Source organism: Neoarius graeffei, chromosome 5, assembly GCF_027579695.1.
Source record: "Neoarius graeffei isolate fNeoGra1 chromosome 5, fNeoGra1.pri, whole genome shotgun sequence".
NCBI classification, from domain to species: Eukaryota; Metazoa; Chordata; class Actinopteri; order Siluriformes; family Ariidae; genus Neoarius; species Neoarius graeffei.
This window is the reverse complement of record NC_083573.1, coordinates 9,203,581-9,226,830: the sequence shown is the minus strand read 5'-3', so window position 1 is coordinate 9,226,830 and position 23,250 is coordinate 9,203,581. Positions and strand designations below refer to the sequence as shown.

General features: G+C 43.9%; 2 protein-coding genes across 3 annotated transcripts; one reads left to right on the top strand and one right to left on the bottom strand.

Annotated features, from left to right (window-relative positions):
• Positions 1-481: 481 nt before the first annotated feature.
• LOC132886483 (uncharacterized protein C7orf50 homolog) lies at positions 482-5,629 on the bottom strand. 2 transcript variants are annotated; one of them, XM_060921172.1, is made up of 7 exons: positions 5,413-5,620; positions 3,878-3,993; positions 3,386-3,508; positions 2,916-3,068; positions 2,588-2,811; positions 2,395-2,476; positions 482-760 (listed from the first exon to the last, which is right to left on the bottom strand). In XM_060921172.1, the coding sequence occupies exons 2-7, from the start codon at positions 3,908-3,910 to the stop codon at positions 569-571; spliced, it is 807 nt and encodes a 268-aa protein (XP_060777155.1). In that variant the 5' UTR covers positions 3,911-3,993; positions 5,413-5,620; the 3' UTR covers positions 482-568. The 2 variants fall into 2 exon arrangements, with proteins under 2 accessions (XP_060777155.1, XP_060777154.1); XM_060921171.1 differs by lacking the exon at positions 3,878-3,993 and having other exon boundaries at positions 5,413-5,629.
• On the top strand, positions 5,519-21,401 carry LOC132886484 (ubiquinol-cytochrome-c reductase complex assembly factor 4). The gene is made up of 2 exons (XM_060921173.1): positions 5,519-5,805; positions 20,950-21,401. Exons 1-2 carry the CDS (start codon positions 5,723-5,725, stop codon positions 21,293-21,295), a joined length of 429 nt encoding a protein of 142 aa, XP_060777156.1. The 5' UTR covers positions 5,519-5,722; the 3' UTR covers positions 21,296-21,401.
• The last annotated feature ends 1,849 nt before the right edge of the window (positions 21,402-23,250 follow it).

Genomic DNA, 23,250 nt, shown 5'->3' with positions numbered 1-23,250 from the left:
CAGGACAAGAAGACGGATTTGTCGAATACAGGTAGGATATAACAAACCGCATCAATAAGTAAACCGGAAATAACGCCTCCTGTTGGGGGAAATGTAAACCGTGCAATATGTTTTGAATAAAATAAAGTGAAATGAAAGAAAAAAAAAAAAGTGTCCAAACACACGGTGCATAAAAACTCAGAACTGAGGATTCAAATCACTGTGGTATAAAGTTTTATTAAACATTATTTTAAATGTTTACCTCCTCTGGGATCTTCTCAGTCTCATTATATAGACTGGATAATTAGGACAAACATGTTGCTAATGTACAGTATACTGGATGTATATGAGATGCTTCCATGAACCTGATTCAGGGATGTGGCTCGAATAATCGTAATGGATTAAAAGTTTGGATAATTACCCAGAAATGAGAACAAACAATTGTTCGAGATAGAAAACACATGAATGTTTAACAGCAATCTGAAGAACTGGACAACAGAAATACAAAAGCAAATGTCTTTATTGAAAAAAAAATTCTGTCATACATATTTACAGACTCAGAATTTTGTCCTTTTCCTGCCTTCAACCCTCAAGAGAGAATCTGAATCACCTCTCTGGCTCGTTGTGTCTTCTTCTGTGCCTCTGTAGCCCCACCCTTTTCTCCTTCTGGACCCGCCCCAAATCGAACCAAAGCTTCTGCTTTTTGTACCGTGGTCTCCCGAGCCACGCCTCGCAGCCCTTCCAGATACGATAAGAGAACTGAGAAATGAGCATCCGACACCTGAGACACAAAAATAAAGAGTTGAAAAGGGTTCAGTAAAGGAGGTGTGGCTTACGTACATCAGTTTCAATGAAGGTGTGGCCTGATGATTAGTTTCAGCAAAGAGGTGTGGCCTCTTTGGATCAGTCCCAGTAAAGGAGGTGTGGCCTCTGTGAGTCAGTTTCAGTAAAAGGGGTGTGGCTTATGTACATCAGTTTCAGTAAAGGTGGTGTGGCCTAAGTATCAATTTCAGCAAAAAGGTGTCACCTCTTTGGGTTATTCCCAGCGAAGGAGGTGTGACCTCTGTGCTTAGTTTCAATGAAGTCGGTGTGGCCTCAGAGTCAGTTTTAGTAAAGGAGGTGTGGCCTCAGTCAATTTCAGTGAAGGTGCGGCCTCTGTGCTGAGATTCAGTGAAGGAGGTGTGGCCTCAGAGTCAGTCCCAGTGAAGGTGTGGCCTCTGAGTCAGTCCCAGTGAAGGAGGTGTGGCCTCTGAGAGTCAGTCCCAGTGAAGGAGGTGTGGCCTCAGACAGTTTCAACGGGGGTGTGTGGCCACTGTGAGTCAGTTTCAGTGAAGTAGGTGTGGCCTCTGTGAGTCAGTCACAAGGAAGGAGGTGCAACCTCTGTCAGTTTCAATCAGGGAGGTGTGGCCTCTGTCAGTTTCAGTGAAGAACACGTGGACTCTGTGCTTAGATTCAGTGAAGGGGGTGTGGCCTCAGTGAGTCAGTTTCAGTAAAGGTGTGGCCTCAGTCAGTTTCAGTGAAGGGGTCTGGCCTCTGAGTCAGTTTCAGTAAAGGTGTGGCCTCAGTCAGTTTCAGTGAAGGGGGTGTGGCCTCAGTCAGTTTCAGTAAAGGAGGTGTGGCCTCTGAGTCAGTTTCAGTAAAGGTGTGGCCTCTGAGCCAGTTTCAGTGAAGGGGGTGTGGCCTCAGTGAGTCAGTTTCAGTAAAGGTGTGGCCTCAGTCAGTTTCAGTGAAGGGGGTGTGGCCTCAGTCAATTTCAGTAAAGGTGTGGCGTCAGTCAGTTTCAGTGAAGGGGTGTGGCCTCTGAGTCAGTTTCAGTAAAGGTGTGGCGTCAGTCAGTTTCAGTGAAGGGGGTGTGGCCTCTGAGTCAGTTTCAGTAAAGGTGTGGCCACTGTGAGTCAGTCACAAGGAAGGAGGTGCAGCCTCTGTCAGTTTCAATAAGGGAGGTGTGGCCAGTTTCAGTGAAGAACATGTGGACTTTTTGCTTAGATTCAGTGAAGGGGGTGTGGCCTCAGTGAGTCAGTTTCAGTAAAGGTGTGGCCTCAGTCAGTTTCAGTGAAGGGGGTGTGGCCTCTGTGAGTCAGTTTCAGTGAAGGGGGTGTGGCCTCTACCTGTCACTCACAGTGAAGGAGGTGTGGCTTCTATACATCAGTATCTGGTTAAGGAGGTGTGGCCTCTTGTCAGTCCTCATGCCCATCATTCCTTAATTTTAATATGAAGGGTGCTTTCACACTTGGCATTTTTTGGTAACCACTGTAGTTGTTGGAAAATAAAATCGATATTATTAGTAGTCGTGCGATTAACACTGGTTAGTTAGCCTGCACGAACTAGAAGTAAAGTTGTGATGTCGTGTGAAGCCCAGAAGGAGCTCTGGTGTGAAAGTGTGAAAATTCCTGGGGCGTTTCTGAAGCATTGTACCTTCTCACTGTCGTACATATGCTGCAGGAGCCACACCTGCCTCGTCTTCTGGAACTTCCATTCGTCTCGCTTCTCAGACCAGCTACACACACACACACACACACACACACACACACGCAAATGATACTGGATAAGCAATTCTAGCACCCATGCAAGGATACAGAGTGTGTGTGTGTGTGTGTGTGTTTCTCACCATGTCAGATACTCCAGAGCCTGTGTCTGCGCATTGCTGCTTTTGCTCTCCTCCTCCTTCTTCGCCTTCTCTTCTTCCTTCCGCTTCTTCTTCTCCTCCTTTTTCCGAATCTTCTTCAGCTTCCTCTCAAGCACACGCCTTTCCTCTGGGCTCAGCTCATCCTCGTCCTCACCCTCCATATCTTCCTCTTCTTCCACTCCATCCTTCTCAGTTATTACAGGTTGCTTAAAATAATTGAGGGGAGATTTGTTAATACTGAACTGCCTGGCAGGGTAAATTAAATAAATAAAGAGTTGTTCCAGAAACATGCTCCACTGTGTTACTACACCTTGGTTTTGTGCGTTTCTTTCTTCTTGCCATTAAGCTCTTTATTCTCACAGCTCTCTGTAAGATCAACTGACTCTGTAGTGTCCACACAGGCATCTTTCTCCTTCTTCTTTTTCTTCTTTACCACACAATCAGCTTCGCAAGCCTCAGATTTCTGCAAATGAGAAACACTCGCATCATAGGACTGTTTAGACAGATGACTGATTGTATTATTTTTGGACATTTAATGCGCTCGGGTGGACAATGTGGCTGAGCTGAAATCTCGGACTCTGAAACTGAGAGCGGGCAGCATGGAAGCGCATGTCCAGCATAAAAAGCTGTCCTTATAGTTCAGTGATCGTTTTTCCTTGGACGGAGGGTGCTATAACTACAGCGGCATGTAGGAGGTTTTCTCCAGGCTGATAGGAAAGTGTTCAATTCCCTGCTTTGTAGCGTCCAAAGTCTTGACAAAGAAGGGGAAAGAATACACACCTTTTTGCCATCGAGCTCTCTGTTTGTACACTCATCTGTCGGATCAACCGTGCCTGTGGACTCTACGTTGCCATCTTTCTTCTTTTTCTTCACCTCACTGACAGGGACACACACCTCCAGGCTCTAGAAATGAACAACACCCACATGAACTGGTGTTAGAATCATTTAGACACATTAGATTCTTCAGTTGATAACATGAGTGAATGAGACAGACCGTATAGACCAGGCAGCCATTTTGAATACAGAGCTCTGTTTTTACTCTTCTACACTTGTATACTATAATGATTTATAATCCCACTATCCAGCGTCCTCATGAAGTCTCAAGGAGTTTTTCCTTGCCACTGTGGCCTCTGGCTTACTCATTAGATATCTGGATTTCTTTAAAGCCGCTTTGTGACAACGTGTTATAAATAACACTATGCGAATACAATTCAGTTGAACGGAAACGTACATACTGTATATTTAATTAGAAGCTCACACTAATGTACACACCTCGGGTGCCACTTCCGTCTTTTTCCTCTTCATTTTCTTTGTGTCTTTGAGGTCCACAGCTGGCTGCAACGGTCTGGTCTGGTTTGCCCAAGTCTTGTCTTTTCTTAACAATAATACTGTTTCAACATACACAATACACCCAGTCAGATACATGACCGACACCTACAACACTTTAAAAGAAACCGACTCAGAACATGACTTAATCTGATTTACGATGAGTGATTACAGCAATGCATGATGTGGTCCCAGTTTTATAATGGAATGCAATATTCTCCATCACAACTACGCTGTCCCCTGACCGTGAGCTGGCCTAGTGGTTAGAGTGTCCACCTCTCAACTGAGAGATCGCAAGTTCTACTCGCAGTCGGGTCATACAAAAGACCATCGTAAAAATGGTACCTACTGGTGAGGCACGCCGTAATAGAGATGGGAGTAGGGAGTCAAACTCTTGTGGTTACCAGAAGACTGTAACCCTAGCTATGTAATAGGCAAGAGGCCGAGAGCTAGAGAAACGGAAATTGGCGTCGCCTAATGTGCCTTTAGGGCCTGGTTAGTATTAGGACAGGAGACTGCCTCGGAAGAAGAAACCTTTATTTGTCACATGCACACTTCAAGCACAGTGAAATTCATCCTCTGCAATTCACCCATCTGAAGCAGTGAACACACGCACCCAGAGCAGCGGGCAGCCACACTAGAGCGCCCAGGGAACAGTCAGGGGTAAGGCACTTTGCTCAAGGGCACTTCAGCCCAAGGCTGCCCCACATTAACCTAACTGCATGTCTTTGGACTGTGGGGGAAACCCACACAGACATGGGGAGAACATGCAAACTTTACACAGAAAGGCCCTCACTGGCCGCTGGGTTCGAACCTGGAACCTTCTTGCTGTGAGGCGACCGTGCTAACCGCTACACCACTGTGCCGCCCAAGACCAGGAAGACCAGGTCCTGGCATGGGAGGGACTTTGATGTTGTTCCCCTATTGGTAGTTTTTAGACATGTTTGGTTGCAATGGCACGAAATCTGCCATCGCATGATACACTCCAAGATCACAGATCTCAACTCATGACTAAAGTTGTACGATGTGCGACAGCAAAATCAGGCTGAAGCTTGTACAGTGTAAACTCAGCTTTAAACAGGCACACCTGTTTCAGGCTTAAAAACGGTAGATTTCAAACAAAGTCACTGTCATGCAGTGGTGTCCCACAAGTCTGTCCTCTGGGCCCGTAGTTTATTTCTGAATTACTCTATCATGAATGCGATTCGACTAGTTCTGCACATGTTCAACTCATAATCCTCAAACACGTTTGTAAATAAAACCTTTCTGAGCTTCTTCCTGCTCCTTATTAAGAAGGAATAAAATAATTCACATTCATTCCGTCTACATTATTATAACACTCACATTCAACATGAGTCTACTTGGAGCTAGTCAACAAAAAAAAAAGCACTGACTTATTAAATATTAACTAAAATGTGTATTAAAACTGACAATTCCAAGAAGTAAAATATATTCAGTACTTATAAAGTTGTTTATAATACCTGTCTCGTGCTTCTCAGGCAGCAGCGTGGACGCCACATTTCGGGACGTTTCTCCGGTTACACACAGCCTCGGATTCTGATTGGTTCCGTCGATTTCCGTATTGGCTGTGAAATTTGTCGGTTAGACGTTTCCTGAAATTTTCTTGTCATCGCTGCAAACATTAGTAGACGCACGATTTGTTTATTTTCACTTCGTATTTCGAAATGGATCTATTTCGTAAGGCGGAACGATAGCGTTTCAGCATTTCAGTTCTCTCCGGACGTATTTCGAAGTGACGCATCATATCGCTCAATGTGAAAAGACGGTAATATGCTAACAGTAGGACTGTGCGTGTTTATTAAATTATTACGACCCTCTTTCCGTCCTGAACATATCAAGTCGGCTATTTTGAGGTGAGTCATTTCATTTTAATTAGAAAATAATGCCTGTTAGTTTTTAATTTATATTTAGCTCAGTAACACTGCGTCCCAAGTGACTTCCGGTTTGCTAGAAGGATGTTCGCTGTGCCTGGGAGAGAAACGAGCTTTGTTTATATACTGTTTACAAGTGAAGATATTCGGCGTCTGTTGCTCGAAGAAAACTACAACTAAGAAACGCTCTACTACCAAATTACTTGGATAATCTTAGTCAGAAAGAAGCGAAGGATATATATACAGAAATGAGAGTTTATTAGCGGTTCTAATCCGCACAGAATTCCTCGAAATGACTGGAGTGACGGTGCAGATTTGTGGCCGAGTGTTAGCATTAGCTACATGTTGGAATGGACATTCATTTCCCCGAAAAATCCCGACACGGAAGAACTGTTTAAAAAAAAAAAAGCACGAAAACCTTTCTTTACTCTCAAATGACTCTGACCTGAACTGTGGGCTCGATCTTATCCCCTCCCCTCCATGTCTCATCAACCCCAAGGACATGTAGTTACACAACTATTTGCACTCTTTTATAATTTCTGCTCATTAGTGTGCTTGCTCTGTTTGCCAAAGGCAAGCACACTTGTTGTTCTTAAGCCCATGTTTACATTAGACCGTATCAGCGGATCATCAGATTAACGATTAGTGTGCACACAGCAACGCCAGGCATCCTGCGCTCCAAATCACTCCGCCCTAAACAGCGAGTGCCCTCTGGAGGGTGCGCACTCCGGCCCTGCGCAGCTCACAGAGCGCGCGAGTGAAGTGCACAAGCAGTGATTCGGGACTGAGCCGCTGTGTGTGTGATCCCAGCGCATATCACTTACCACTTGCAAGTGGAAGGATGGCAAGCCTAAAGACCATCATAACTACCAGGGCTAACGAAAATCGGGAACGTTTTCTATTTCACACGGAACAGAAACGAAACCAGAAACTTTATTATTTTTTATGTTCCGGAACAGAAACGCTTATTAAAAATAATGGTAACCGGTTAATACCGGTTTTTATTTCGTTCCTCAAAGTTTCCGTAGCCTACAAATAAAGTCATTCTTCTCCTGCGCAAGTTTCTATGACCCGCTGGGGTTCACTTCCTGTGTGACGTTCGCTGACTGAATGGAGAGAGCGGGAGGGTGGACTACTATCACGTCTCCACATCTTAAATAAGAGCTAAATATTGCAGTCTATCGTTATTCAAAAACGTCAATTTCAAACACGATATCAATATATTTGTCCACGTTAATGAGAGGCTCGCGAACATTAAATGACGTTAACCTCTGTTATGGGCAATTCCATGTAAATGTCAACCTCACCATGCAAAAATAAAGCAACATGTAATACATCAAAACCACTCCCAGAGATCTCACCTAGGCCTGTATTTTACAGATGTGAATAAGTTGAACCAATTTGTCACAAGAATTGTTCCCTTCGCCTTAATATGTTAGTCTTTCTTTCTTATAATGTAAACCCCAAGCTAAAATCAACTTTGATCATGTACAATTCTATATTATTGCCACAAGCCACAGAAATGTATGCTAAAATCCACAAAACAGCAAAACAATAGCCATCCTAAATATTATTTAAGAACTTTGATAGTTTTAGCTGATATTTAGAGAGTTTTTCAAAGGGTTATGGTGGTTAAATTGCTGATTTTCTAAACATATGCCATGTCCATTTCAGATGCGTCACATCCATAACGGAATTTCGTCACATCCATAACGCTGACTTTTCCTTCCGAAACTCTGCATGAAATACAAAATATTTTAAACAAAGATTTTTTTAATATTCACCTTGGACCCCTCTATCAAATGGATATCTCCATTTCGACATTAGGTTTACAATTTCACAGAGTTTGATAAAAATGTACGGTCACCCAAGAAAAGTGATACTTTTTCTGTCACATCCATAACGCATCTTTTATTGGCATTTTCTGGCATGCCCTAGATGTACTATGGGAATTGTTCTTGTTCTATCACTTCTCCAGTACGGTACAGCCTTAAAATATGCAACACCTGTTTAAATACTGGGAGACAATAAAACATGCACTGGGTCATTTGTTGCCATTTTGAGTTCAAGTGTCACGTCCATAACGCTGGAATTGCTCATATGGCCCTTTTCCACTACCCTTTTTCAGCTCACTTCAGCTCGCTTCAGCTCACTTCAGCCCGACACGGCTCGCGTTTCGACTACCAAAAACCAGCACGACTCAGCTCGCTTCAGCCCTGCTTAGCCCCTAAAACTCGCACCGTTTTGGAGTGGGGCTGAAGCGAGCCAAAGGCCCAATCCCAATTCTAATTTCTACCCCTTCCCCTTGGCCCTTCCCCTTGAAACTGAGCTACAAGGGATAGGGCTTGAAATTCAACCCCTACGTATTGGGATAGCCCTTCAACGATCGCATACGTCATCGCGTACCTCCGTCAGCGTTTACGTTAGCAAAACGCGACCAAATGCGTCATTGGCTGCGACCAGCTGCTACAGTCAGAGCCAGAACCAGAAATCTCTGCTGGCAGGGTGTGATTTGTTAACTAACACCACTGAATGGGATATCTTTGGCGCTTCGTGCACCACATCCGACAGAATGAGGTGTCAGAACACTCATGTAAACAATAAAAGCGAGAATAACAGAACAAAACGTACGCAGTCAAGCAACCGAAACAATACTCACTCCCAAAGCTTTTTAGCAGCAGCTTGGATTTCAGAAATCGCTGCTCATTCTCAGCTCGAAAGCGAATCAAGCGGCGTGTTTCCTCTGGATAACAACTTAAAACACGTAAATAATGGAGAAAATACATTTATGACAATCTTTCGCCGCGGGAACCGCCATCTTTCTGAAATCCGCATGAAATCTCGCTGAAATCCGCATGGCATTGTGGGAAATCACTCAAACCCCTTCGTTCGGAGTCAGCTCCAGGAAAATCTCCGTTTGGAGGGGTACAGAAGCCCTACCCCTTCCCCTACCCCTCCGCGTTAACTGGGATTGGGATACCCCTACCCCTTCACGTGAACGCGCAAAATGGAGGGGAAGGGCCAAGGGGTTGGTCCAAGGGGTGAAATGGGATTCAGCCAAAGCGAGCCGAGTGAGGCTGGGGGCGTGAGCAGACACTCCCCTGTGCACTGATTGGTGAGGAGGAGTGTCCTCACATGCCCACAGATCTGTAAACACCGCAAACCTGGAAGGAGAAGAATTACGAGAATTTCTGAAGCCTTATGCGCCGCCTCGCCTCATCTATACGCTCTTGCCAGTATCTGTTGGCGTTGTCGGTGACAACAAGCCACAGCACCAAGACCAGCAACACTAACGACTCCATGTCCTCCATGTTTATTGTTTACTATTCGGGTTGTGAGACTACCGCTTAAAAGATCACTGATGTCACTGTTTGCGCTGCTTAACGACATCACCTGACGTCCACCCACTTTCGCTAACTCCACCCAGTGTGTCCACCCACTTCCAGCCAGCACGGTTCAGCGCGGTTGTAGTCGAAATGCAACTCCAACAGCCCCGCTCAGCCCGACTGAGCCCAACTCAGCACGGCACGGCTCAGCCCAACTCAGCCGCGTTTGTAGTGGAAAAGCGGCAATAGCCTATCAATGCATAGGGCCTGACTAGCCTTTGGTAACACACTAAACGAATTCTCTTTCATTTTTGGCACTTTTTCTGTTTGTGTAGATGGGAAGACATACTGAGAATCCAAATCGCCAACATTTGAAATAATAATTGTTTTGAATTATTTCTTGTCTTATTTAATGAAGGTTGTAATAGAATTAGCCTACATTTGGCTTAAGCTGGATGAGACAGAGACATAATTTTATAGCCATTTGTTAAACAGCTGACAGGGAACGTAATTAACCGTTCCGGGAACGAAATTTTTTTTTTGTTCTAACCGGTTCGGGAACGTCTATTTAATGGTGGAACCCAAAACCGGAAACGTTAAAATTCCGTTTCTGTTCGGAACGAACCAATAGGAAAAAAATTCTGGTTCAAAGCCCTGATAACTACACAATGGGCAGTATTTGCATCAGTATTTTCATACTTTTATACTCTTTAATGAAAGGTGATACAAGGCGGAAGTCCGCGCCGTTTTTCAGCAGTTGCGTCACATGACCAACGCCAGCGAATCAGGAAGGTGGATGTCACAGTGACGTTGTCCAATGACAATGCCAGCTAGAGCTCAGCACAGCGTATCCGCGTATTCTCAATGTTTACACAGCACCGGACCAGACACGATCTGGATTGAATACGTGGACCCTGGCGGATTCCCGTTTCCCGGCGTTTCCAGGCGGTTTAATGTAAACGGACAGTGCATCCGCGAAGAAAACAAGACAGATACGGTCTAATGTAAACTTGGCCTAAGTTTACTTGTTCTGCCTTATTCTGACACGTTTTTTGGATCCACTGCTTGCATTGATTTTTGGCCCCATTGAAAATGAATGGTGTTTCAGGAGAAAAACTTTCACTCTCCAATTTTTTTTTTTAACCAAGTGACCAAACTTAAACTTCACTTGATGCCTCAGGCCAAGTCCCCGCACAGATCCATCCCCTCATCTGAGACCTGCACTCGTCTTTTCCTTGGTTTTCACGCATCTCTTTTTACCTCCATAGATTTTTGGCCCCATTCAAATGAATGGAGTTTTGCTCAGTAAAGGCCAATTTATGCTGACAACCCAGTCCTCGCAGACAGTGTCTGCGTAGCCCCCCCACCTTCGCAGACGCTCTGCGCGCACCTCCCAAAAATTGTGACCACCGCAGAAGCCTCGCAGACAGCGCCGCAGACAAGAGGGCTCTGATTGGTCCACTCTACATCCACTGTACACGCACTTCCGCTTCCCTACTTTCCCGGTTTGGTTTGTTTTCACGGCCAGCATTTTTAAAAACACGAGCAAAGATGGAGCAGCACGAAGAGCGGTTGATTGAGGAAGTGAGGAAGTACGTACATCTATACGACTCCAGTTCTAGTCATTATAAAAAAAAAAAGTTCTAGTCATTATAAGTAACCGGAGGATAAACACTCCACTAACCACACCCACCAACCACTCCTAGCGGCTTCGCGCCCCCTTGCGTTGTGGCGGTGAATAACATCGCGCACGCCTATTACTCCCCGCTCAACGATAAATTACAACTCTCTGCGAAAAGCTATCTGCGAAAGCCTTGTCGCAAGAGCATGCAGAGGCCTTAACACTTCACCACACATCCACCAAACTTCATACGGCACCTCAGGCCAAATCACCATCACACACATGATATCGGTTCTGACCTGCACTTGGCTTTGTCTTGCCTTTCATCCGTCCATTTTGCCGCTAATCAGTAGCCTAGTAAACTAGACCCACCTGCCTAGCGGCCAAAAATATTTTTGCCTAGCGAGTGGGTTTAGCCTTGCACCATATCAACAAAAACACCCCGGGCATCAAATCGTGCCCGCCAATCACAACGCAAGGTTTTTGTTTGGATTCTTTGGGCGGGCTTTTGCAGGAGTGACGACAAAGCTGCGCGACGCTGGAGAAAGCACAACAGGAAAGATGGCTACGGCTAGTGAACAGCGCGCGTTTGACTCCGCTTTGGAATCAGTTTTAGAAGAATTAGACTTGGAGTTTTCGTTGAAACATGAGCAGGAAGAGGCTCTCCGCTCATTCCTTTTCAAGAAGGACGTTTTCGCTGTTTTGCCGACCAGCTATGGCAAAAGTCTGATCTACCAGCTGGCTCCGCTCGTAGCCAAAAGGATGGGGCTAGTTTGTGCAGTACGAAGAATTAATAAACAGCTTTGAAACATTACTTTTTGATTGTTTCTTATTTTCCCGTTATTTTAAATTTAAGGGAAATTATTTCACCAAACACCACTAAATAAAAACTCTCAAAAACAGTTTAAGCAAACCCTTGAAAAAAATAAGTGTATTTTAAGTATGTGGTACAGACTCCAAACTTGTGGTCATTATCTCCAAACTTCTTAATATCTAGAACCTGTTTATTAATTAATACGCATTTTGAAAAATGATTTATTTCAAGGTCTCCCCCACTGCTTTCTGTCGCTCTGACTACGTCACAGTCACTGTTGCGCTGATTGGTCAGAGCGTTGGCCTATACGCACAGAGACAGTTTGAAAGACAGCGGGTTGTTCCACCCACACTCGTCGGAAATGTCTACGAGCGAGGCCAGACTATTCACATTTAGGCTACATCCACACGACAACGGAAACGAGATGTTATTTAAAAAAATATCGCGTCCACATGGGCAACGATCAGTAAAATATCAGGTACATATGGCAACGCAACGCTTGCTGAAAATGATGCAATACACATGCCACACCTCTAGGGGCGCTGTAAGACGGTCCCTTCGGAGACACCAGAACAATAGAAGTAAGGACGCATGCGCATAAACTATTATGCGCGAGACTTCATATTAGCCCCAAAGTCAGAAAAATCTGTTCGTAAAATTACGTTATAATGACCAAATACAATGAAAAGTATTTTTCCAGTCTCACCTGTGAAAGGTAATCCCATGTGATCTCGTTTGGACGGCAAACCTGTTGGTACAGTTAAACGCAGCACATAAATGAGGCATCTTTATTCTCCGCTTTGACCCATCCAATATGGCGGCGAGGATGACGTATGATTCTACGCGGAAGGCGGCGTCTTTAATGGTCCGGAATAAATTGAATGCTACACGTTGATGGATTAATTTGTTCTTCTACGCCCTTTTTGAGGAATGTATTGTAGGACTTAAACCAACATCTGAAGAGGTGAGATCGCTCCTTTTTTTTTCCCTATTTTTGCTGGCAGGATTGACTCTGCCCTAAGGGCTATTCTCTCTCTCTCTCTCTCTCTCTCTCTCTCTCTCTCACTTTGCACCATTACACAATAAATATTCACAGTGAAAATATTTTGTAAGCACGTTTCATGAACCAAGTTATAGGATTTGTTGACAACTCGCATCAAGTTCGTTACACTTCTACCCGACGTGAAGTACTCACAGTCATGTGGTTGTGACGTCATCGTAAACAAATCCGTTCTACTCATCCAGACGACTTTGCAACGGCAACGTTGCCAGATCTTTCCACTCTGGAACCCGTTCTCAAAAGATTTCGTTTTGGGGCACCCAAAACGCCGGTGCCGTGTGGACGCCAGGCCTAAACGATAAACAATTGTATCGGATTCACCTGAATCCGTTGCCGTGTGGACAGGGCCTGAGTCATTCCTCCCTTTCCCAGTAAGTGATGATGCATTTGGCAAGGATCTGCTCATTTGAGACTTGGACAGCAAATCAACTTCAACTCAATGGCCACTTTATTAGGAATACTTGCATGCACATACGATAGCAATTAGCATATAAGCATTCACATGTTAGCATGTTACCCATTACGATATCATGCCTGCTGTTAGCTCACGAGTTGTTAGCATGTTAGGATTAGCATGGTACCATGCAGTTCGCATGTTTGCTGTTAGCGAGTTTGCCTGAGCATGTTACCCTCAGCGTGTTAGCATGCTAAAAGTTAACATACTAGCCATTAGCATGTTAGCTGTTAGCATGATAGGTGTCAGCATATTAGCCTTATGGCCCTTTTCCACTACCCTTTTTCAGCTCGCTTCAGCTCACTTCAGCCCGACACGGCTCGTGTTTCAACTACCAAAAAACAGCACGACTCGGCTCGCTTCAGCCCTGCTTAGCCCCTAAAACTCGCATGGTTTTGGAGTAGGGCTGAAGCGAGCCAAACCGTGCCGAGTGAGGCTAGGGACGTGAGCAGACACTCCCCTGTGCACTGATTGGTGAGGAGGAGTGTCCTCACATGCCCACACACGCCCCGCGAGCACGCTGGGATCTGTAAACCCGGAAGAAGAAGAATTACGAGAATTTCTGAAGCCTTATGCGCCTTGCCTCGTCTATACGCTCTTGCCAGTATCTGTTGGCGTTGTCGGTGACAACAAGCCACAGCACCAAGACCAGCAACACTAACGACTCCATGTCCTCCATGTTTATTGTTTACTATCCGGATCATGAGACTACCGCTTAAAAGCTCACTGATGTCACTGTTTGCGCTGCTTAACGACATCACGTGACGTCCACCCACTTTTGCTAACTCCACCCAATGTGTCCACCCAATGTGTCCACCCACTTCCAGCCAGCACGGTTCAGCGCGGTTGTAGTCGAAATGCAACTCCAACAGCCCCGCTCAGCCCGGCTCAGCCCGATTCAGCCGCGTTTGTAGTGGAAAAGCGGCATTAGTGTTAGAATTTTAACAAATAGCATGTTAATCATTAGCATGCTAGCATGATAGCTGTTCTGCTACAGCTCAGCAAGCACACTTTGCATTTTCTCTGTGGAAATGCAGTCTTGTTAATATCTGAAGTGTTTTTTTTGTGAAATAATCTTGTTCTAGACTTTCAAACAATATTGTAAGATTTTTTATTTATTTTATCTAATAGTTTATGGAGCAATAATATTCCAAACGCTAACAAAATCTGCAGTCGTAGCTGTAGTCATACAGTAACTATAATCACTCTTGTAATAATTTCAATAAACGGTTAATGTTTAGTTCTCTCTTCATTTATTCTCGATTCAAAGGCATAACTGAGTCACACAGGTTGATCAGTGTGTAACGGACAGTGATGATTTTATCCAGAATTAGTGTTTCCTGCCTTAGTTGAATAACTTTTTTTTTTTTTTTTTTTTAATTTTCATTTCACACGCTGTTGTCAAGTTCAGTCTGTACGTGTAGAACTCTCTCGAATTGTAGGTTAATTTCTACACTCTGGCTCCATGGCGACATTTTGCACAGGACTGGGTTCCTCTGATAACAGAAACAAAATGTTCTTGATCTGTTCTTTCAGGATATACCGCATGTCGCTGTTTGCTGAAATTTTTTCCGAGTTGTCTGAAACCTATCTGGGTTTTCCGTGTCGAATAAGGAAGCCTGTAAGAAAATCCAACACTCTCCTGAAGAAGCTAACTCGAGTGCAAGCAGATAAAAATAAAGCGAGATTCTTCAGCAAACTCTTCCACGCTCACTTCCGACTTTCTGTTTTTTAAAAATGCATTTTAAACGCAATTGCGAGTTTCTCTGGAGTTTTCAGGTCGAGCTCCTCTCGTCGTATTCTCTTTACTTATTTCTTTGTTGTCCTTGAAGCGTTTGCTTCTCTTGAACATTTTTCTTGATAGTGGGGAGATGGGAATATCTTCTTTTTTTTTTTCTCTCAGCTAATTTGAACCTAAGGAACAACTTCGGATGTGTGCCAAAATCGCTGTCTGGGACGAACAGGCCCAAAATTACCAATCCAAGATGGCTGCCGGTAGCCATATTGAAAATATAAAATTTTGAACCACTCACCACAGAAGTATATGCAATGGAGCACTTGCATGTGACGTCACAGCCGATCCAGATTGTGACAGACGCCATCTTGTCGGTCAAACGCCATATTTCCGCCTTCTACTTCTGCTTCTACCTTTCCTTCTGGAAAACCCTACTACAATTCTACTACAACGGCTGCGGCTACAAGCTCTCCCTACCTGTGCATGTTTTTTGTGTGTATTTTTGTGTGTTGTTCGTCTGTACCGGACTTCAATATCCACTACAACCGTATGGACTGACTGGACATTGGTTTCCAGCAGAAAATGATGGTTTGTAGCGATTTCCATCGCATGCACAACATTCCGGACGAGATAGCGAGACCAGCGGGGTCTCCGTGGATTGTTATCGGGTCTGGCAGGCGAAGGAGGTGGCGCCGGGAGCGGAAGCAAAAGCGAGGCTGCAGGCAGAGCCGGCCTGTTGACTAAGCTCAGAAAACAGCCACTCAAACCTCCACTGCCAAGCCTCTACCTCTCCAACGCCAGATCCATGGTAAACAAAACGGACGATTTGGAATTACAGCTGGAATTACCTTATTCTATTCTATAATCGGCTGGTCAGTGCTATACTAGATAATACTTAAGTGACTTACCCGTCCAATGAGGATTATTTTCTTGTTTACAAGATGCCACATCTGAGGGGGGCTGACAAATCCTGAATTTCTGTAAAGGTAACTGTGCAGAGATTTATAAGCACTTTCACTGAACAGCGAGGGAAAGTTGATGAGGTAATTATACACGTCTGGGTATTCCGCTGGCAGTTCAATATCCACTGATACGGTCGTGAAAACTCCGTCCGGTAATCAATAAGGGTCACTAATCTGTAGATCGTTTATTTTAGACATATATCTAGTTATCTGTTCATTAGAAAAATGAGCCGTGTAGTCTGTCGGTTGAAATTGATCCATTCTGCACATGAGTGCAGCAGTATTCAGCAGTGTTTTTTACCAACAAGATGGCGGCTGTGTACTTTCCGGTCACGTGACTGCAAGATCTCTATACTTCATTTTATGGGTTTTTGGGTATGGGGAATCCATTAGTGATCTCATTTTCATGACTGAAGGAAAAGGGAACAAGCTATGGTCAAGGGCAAGGTTTAAAAAAAAAAAAAGTTGGCCAAAATTGCAGTTTCACAGAATAACCCTACCTCAAACATGAAATCAGGGAATTGGGAGGCCGATACACATACTTTACTTTAGGAGAGTATAAGAAAGCAAGCATTTGATTAATATGAGGAAATTGTATTTTCAAATCATACTATTATGATCAATGGAACGTTAATCACTTTTCCAAAGGTACAATGAAATTGAAGGCGCTGTTGACTCATGACCTTATAGAAAAAATAAGAACAAAGTATAAAAATAGTCAAGTATACAGAATTGCACTGGTAAAATAGTATAAACAGAATTGTATTGGTTCTGTATGTACACAGATTGCACTGATAAAACATTACATACATACAAATTGCACATTGGGGAAAGGGCCAAGAATAGTTCTATTGCACATTTGAGTTTAAAGCCATGATTGCTTTGGGATAGAAACTGTTTTTTAGGCGGTTTGTCCTGGTTTTCATTGCTCTGTATCTCTTGCCTGATGGCAAAAGCTGGAAGAGATAGTGACCGGGGTGTGAAGAATCTTTTGAAATGTCCATTGCTTTCCTGCGGCATCTGGAGGTGTAAATCTGTTCCGGGGAGGGGCAGCCTATTGTTTTCTCTGCTGCCCTAACGACCCTGTGGAGCGCCTTCTGCTCTGAGGATGTGCAGCTGCCGTACCAAACACACAGTCCGTACGTGAGCACACTCTCTGTGGAGCAGTGACAGAAGGCCCGGAGCAGATTTTGGGGGAGACAGTTCTTTCTGAGGATTCTCAGAAAGTACAGTCTCTGCTGCACCTTTTTCAGCAGCTCCTTGGTGTTGGCACTCCAGGTTAGGTCGTTCTCCAGCTCAATGCCGAGAAACCTGAACACCGGGACCCTCTCCACACAGGCCTCGCCGATGATGAGTGGCTGGATGTCAGTTTTGTTTTGGTGGTGTTGAGCAGATTTTTGACTTTGCACCACTCTGGCAGCCGCTCCACCTCGTCCCTGTATGCCAGCTCCCCCTCCTCGCCCAAGATGAGTCCGACCACGGTCGTGTCATCTGCGAACTTTACAATCTTGTTGCTGAGGTGGTTGTTGCTAAACTTAGTGAACAAGAGTCCTCTGTATCCCCAGCCCTATAAACCAACTACACTTTCATGAAGTATAGACCAAGTTTCAAGATATTATTTGTCAAATTTTCAAGTTCTGCTGCAGGAAACCAACCCTACCTCTTTACACTGACCTCAGCAGCCCATGACAAATACCAACTTTCAAGACCATACCACTCATAATTTATATAAGTTCTGCTCCAGACACAAACCCAAGAGACTAAGTCTGAAATTGTTTCCATGGAAACATGAAAAGTTAAAATTTCTCAAATTTTGTAGTATGAAAAGGCACATCTACATCACCTTGTTAACGTGTATACCAAGTTTCAAATCCATATCATGAATAGTTTTGGATATATGCTCCAGAAGCGAACACTGCTCTTAGAAACCAAGTCAAAATATATTTATGTAAAAATGTGAATTTTTTTTTTTTTTTTTTAATCCAAAATAGCAAAAGGCAGCAGTTCACATGTTGCTTGATATGTATACAAAGTTTCATGAAAATGTCTTCAGTAGTTTTAAAAAATATGGCCCGGAAATGAAAACATGACTGGATGGACGGACCAACCGAACCCATTACTATTAGCTCAAAATTGAGTCCAACCCGGAACAAATTAGTTAGTAACAAGCTGAATTTTTCAGAATATGTTCAGAATACCCTTAGGAATAACATACTAAAAGTCCCCGGGAATCCACCTTGTGCTCTCTGAGAAATTCAAGATGGCGTCCAAAATGGCCGCCGATTGGAGATTTTTCAATATCTCAGGGATAAAACATAATATAAATGCAATTAAAATGTTAAATTATATGTTCTCTCATACAAGCAATGCAAATTCACCATTGTCACACTGTTAAAATTTAAAATTAGCCAAGATTACAAGGTCATTAATGTGGAAATTACATGGAATTTGATGGTTGACATGATTGACAGATTAGCTTAGTAGGCTACCTACTGTACATGAACATAATGTAAGACAACAATTAGACATCAATTTCCTTAATATTTAGTGCATCTTTAAGCTTTGATAAAATATTAAAGGGAAATTAAATTTGAGAACTCTATCTTCTAAAACTACAACGGCAAGCTGTTTCAGTACACTTCTTCAACATTCCGGCGACTTTCATGACAAAAAGGTCTGCGTCAATAAAAGCTCTTGCTTATAAACAATGAGTAGACTTAAACACTTCTCAGTGCCTAAGTTGTAACGCTTGGACCTTTTGCCGCTTTTCCACTACCAACGCGGCTGAGCCGTGCCGTGCTGAGTCGGGCTGAGTGGGGCTGTTGGAGTTGCATTTCGACTACAACCGCGCTGAACCGTGCTGGCTGGAAGTGGGTGGACACATTGGGTGGAGTTAGCGAAAGTGGGTGGACGTCAGGTGATGTCGTTAAGCAGCGCAAACAGTGACATCAGTGACCTTTTAAGCGGTAGTCTCACGACCCGAATAGTAAACAATAAACATGGAGGACATGGAGTCGTTAGTGTTGCTGGTCTTGGTGCTGTGGCTTGTTGTCACCGACAACGCCAGCAGATACTGGCAAGAGCGTATAGATGAGGCGAGGCGCATAAGGCTTCAGAAATTCTCGTAATTCGTAATTATTCTTCTTCCGGGTTTGCGGTGTTTACAGATCCCAGCGCGCTCGCGGGGCGTGTGTGGGCATGTGAGGACACTCCTCCTCACCAATCAGTGCACAGGGGAGTGTCTGCTCACGCCCCCAACCTCACTCGGCACGGCTTGGCTCGCTTCAGCCCCACTCCAAAACCGTGCGAGTTTTAGGGGCTAAGCAGGGCTGAAACGAGCTGAGTCGTGCTGGTTTTTGGTAGTCGAAACGCGAGCCGTGTCGGGCTGAAGTGAGCTGAAGCGGGCTGAAGTGAGCTGAAAAAGGGTAGTGGAAAAGGGCCATATGTTGTACCATCAATGAAGTAGGGAATTTATTCAAGCTTGTTTAAGGGTGGAAAAAAATGAATCTTTGAGTTTCTAGCGCCAGTCTTTACTACTAGCAATGCCAGTGTGTTCGGACAAAAAATGACTGAACTCAGCATGACCTTTTAACATGCCATTTTTCATTTTACACCACCAATTTACTTTAATTAATATTAATGAAAATAAGTGCTCCAACCCCTAGTAATTGTGTTTGTTGTTTTGTGAACAGAATAGGATGATACGGAGTGAACGAGTAACCAATGGATCCACACTCTATAATCGGTAGCGTACATAAAATAGCACATGTATAGATTTACAATTATAAGTCTGTAATTATTAGTCCTAAACATTTAAGAACTGAAGCCATTTCAAAAACATATGAGATATCTTCATGATACCATAACGGTTATTTTGTCATAACAGTCATTGTTATTTCTTCTTGGATGTGAATTTATGGGCCAGGGCGTTTCAAGATTGATACTTGATTCAAGGATCGGACTGGATGAAACCTACACACATTCATAGTACTGTGCACATTCATAAATGTGAACTGGTGAAGTGCCAAAAATATGACAATCTAACCAGACATGGCAAGCGAACACATTATGCACAAATATACTGTTATAATAATGTGTACATTGTTATTATATAATGTTAATACACAATGTAATTAATACACACATGTTGTAATTTACTCTCCTACCCTACAAAACATATATTCTGACCTTTTAATTGCATTAACATTTTGTTTTGGGCCTGAGATATGGGCAGATCTCCATTTGGCGGCCATTTTGGACGCCATCTTGAATTTCTCAGAGAGCACAAGGGGGATTTCCGGGGACTTTTAGTATGTTATTCCTAAAGGTATTCTGAAATTTTCAGCTTGTTACTAATTTGTTCCGGGTATAACCCTATTACTCCTGGGCTATATATCCCCCGCCAAACTTCGTTTGGGCGGGGGATAAAAGTACAAAACGAAACTTTATTACTTTAGTAGGCAGTAATACCATGAGAGCCTGAATGTTTAACAGCCAACAATACAACTTTTAACATCACATTATTACTGTTAAACCAGGATCAGGAACTCCATAATACCAGTGGCCATCTTGGATTGGTAATTTTCAGGCTGTTCGCCCTGGATAGTGATTTTGGCACATATCCTGAGTTATTCCTTGGGGTTAAATTAGCCGAGAATTAACCATTTGGCGCAAACAGTGTGGGAAGGACCAGCCTTTTACAGTAGAGTTATCCTCTCCTAAATTATGTGCATACATGTCTAAGCCAGGTCCTCGACTCCAAGTGCACTTCAGCCATTCCTGCTGGTCCAGGAAATCGAACTAGTGACCATTTGGTCCTGAAGCCGCATCTCTAACCTTGAGGCCATGGCTTCTCACCACCTAGAAATTGCAATCCCCAGCTTCAGAGGCTGATGACTTATCCATTAGGACATTAGCCCACCGCTAGTTGCCATCAAGTGCTGCAGGTGGCGCTAGTAAGATCACTGCAGCTCCAGTTTTGGAAAGAATAGGCTTGGGTATGGCTCATCTGTAAAATGATGGGTCGGTGGCATAGTGTCCACAGTTTGCACAACAGAGAATGAATTCTGACATCAGGCATTTTTTATGGCGTATGTATTATATACACACACATTTTTGGATACTGATGACTTGGTTTTGTTCCCCTCCCTTTAGGTCATGCGCTGTACGATCATTTTCTCTCACGTCACAGCTCTGCGCCAAGCCCCCTCAATCCACCGATGGCGACGAGAGCCTTCCTCAGCCCATCAAGTTCTCCACAAGTAAAGCCAGCCACCGGAGTTGGAAAGTGGAGCGCTCAATGGGTAGCAGGTTCCAGCAGCCGTGGTGGCGGGTCCTACCCCTCAGCGTCTTCACCGTCGGCTTCTTGCTGTGGTGCGTCTTCCGCCAGGAGTCCGATATAGACCGCGCTCTGGAAAAGCAGCTGTATGAACACTTACCTGGCTTACTGACGAACACTGAGGAGAGGGAGGAACTTGAAAAAGAACCTGATTCAAAGTGAACATGTTGATGGGTTTTTTTTTTTGTTTTATATATTATGAATGTAACTGGTGAGATGTCTTGGTTATGAGCTTGTGGAAGTAAACACAGGATGTTCCTGAAAGCAACAGGACCTTTAGTGTTCCACTGTGCAAGCTACAGATTTTCATCTCCCTCCTGCACAATTGTAGTGAGTTTCAGTACGTGGTTTATGATGCGTTGTAAAAAAATACAGAGACTTCAGAGAACTAAAAGAAAGAATTGTCTTAAAGCTAAGTCTCATAGTAGCACCAAACTGGAGTAGGAGGCGTGGCTTAAAGTTTAACATGTACCCTTTCATGTAAAAGGTAACTAATACATTAACTCAAGTGCGTGTTCTATATGAACACACTTGTTCTAATGTGTTTCTATGGTAACGGATCATTCATAGATTTGAGTAACAACGTCAAGGAAGTTCCACGAAATTAAACCTAGCTGTAAATGGCAAGTTAGCGATGAGAGCAATGGGAATACTTCGGTTTGTTAAAGGGAACAGTCCACCGTACTTCCATAATGAAATATGCTCTTATCTGAATTGAGACGAGCTGCTCCGTACCTCTCCGAGCTTTGCGCGACCTCCCAGTCAGTCAGACGCGCTGTCACTCCTGTTAGCAATGTAGCTAGGCTCAGCATGGCCAATGGTATTTTTTGGGGCTGTAGTTAGATGCGACCAAACTCTTCCGCGTTTTTCCTGTTTACATGACCAGTGATATGAAACAAGTTCAGTTACAAAAATTGAAACGTAGCGATTTTCTATGCTATGGAAAGTCCGCACTATAATGACAGGCATACTAACACCTTCTGCACGCTTCAGCAGCGCATTGATACAGAGCTCAGATATCAATGCGCTGTCAAAGCGCGCAGAAGGTGTTAGTACGCCTGTCATTATAGTGCGGACTTTCCATAGCATAGAAAATCGCTACGTTTCAATTTTTGTAACTGAACTTGTTTCATATCACTGGTCATATAAACCTATGTAAACAGGAAAAACGCGGAAGAGTTTGGTCGCATCTAACTACAGCCCCAAAAAATACCATTGGCCATACTGAGCCTAGCTACATTGCTAACAGGAGTGACAGCGCATCTGACTGACTGGGAGGTCGCGCAAAGCTCGGAGAGGTACGGAGCAGCTCGTCTCAACTCAGATAAGAGCATGTTTCATTATGGAAGTACGGTGGACTGTTCCTTTAAAGGGAACAGGATCTCTGATTTGCATCATCAATTGTTCTGAACACACAAGGTGTTATTTTACACAAACGCACATGTACAAGCTATTTCGCCACCGTCTGAGGCAAGTACAATTTAACCATGAATGCTACGTGCTCCTTTGGCCTGAGGTAACATGCACATGATGCTACTATTGTAGAAAGTTACTTGCTGCATGAGCCACAATACTATTAATTAGTGAAATTACTTGATTTATCTGACTCCCATCTGTATAGGACTTGGTTCAGAAAAAGAGCAACAGCTGCTCTGGTATGCTACAGCGCCCAGGAATCAGTTGGGAGTGAGGTGCCTTGTTCTCAAGGGCGTTTCAGCCTAAGGCTGTCCTACGTCTAACCGGTTTCCCATGCAAACTCCACACAAAAGGTCCCAGTCAGTCACTGGACCCAAACACTCCATTTTACAATTCTCAATAATATCAGTTGTTGGTCAGATGCCATCCCATCTGAACCAGCATCTATAACTGAAATTACAAATTTGACAGCATTATTTTTAACCAGTACAGCTGTTAGCCTTTGAGCAGCACAGTTACGGAGATAACTTCCCAGCTAAGGTGAAGCCCACACTGAAGTAAGCACCTCACAGGAAAACTACAGGCATTATCCAGATTAACCATGTTCATGAGAACACTGAACAAAAACCACCCTGTATACAGCTAAGTAGTAAGGAGAAAGCCCCTGCTCTCCACAAAGAGCATTGCTTGCTAACAAACCA

Excerpts from the sequence above, each read along its gene's own strand:
- LOC132886483 (XM_060921171.1), bottom strand. The coding sequence starts at position 5,451 with ATGTGGCGTCCACGCTGCTGCCTGAGAAGCACGAGACAG. Across the intron at positions 3,069-3,385 it reads GAGAGCTCGATGGCAAAAAG|AAATCTGAGGCTTGCGAAGC; the intron begins GTGTGTATTCTT and ends TCTCATTTGCAG. Across the intron at positions 2,477-2,587 it reads GCTCTGGAGTATCTGACATG|CTGGTCTGAGAAGCGAGACG; the intron begins GTGAGAAACACA and ends GTGTGTGTGTAG.
- LOC132886484 (XM_060921173.1), top strand. The coding sequence starts at position 5,723 with ATGCTAACAGTAGGACTGTGCGTGTTTATTAAATTATTACGACCCTCT. Across the intron at positions 5,806-20,949 it reads ATCAAGTCGGCTATTTTGAG|GTCATGCGCTGTACGATCAT; the intron begins GTGAGTCATTTC and ends CCCTCCCTTTAG.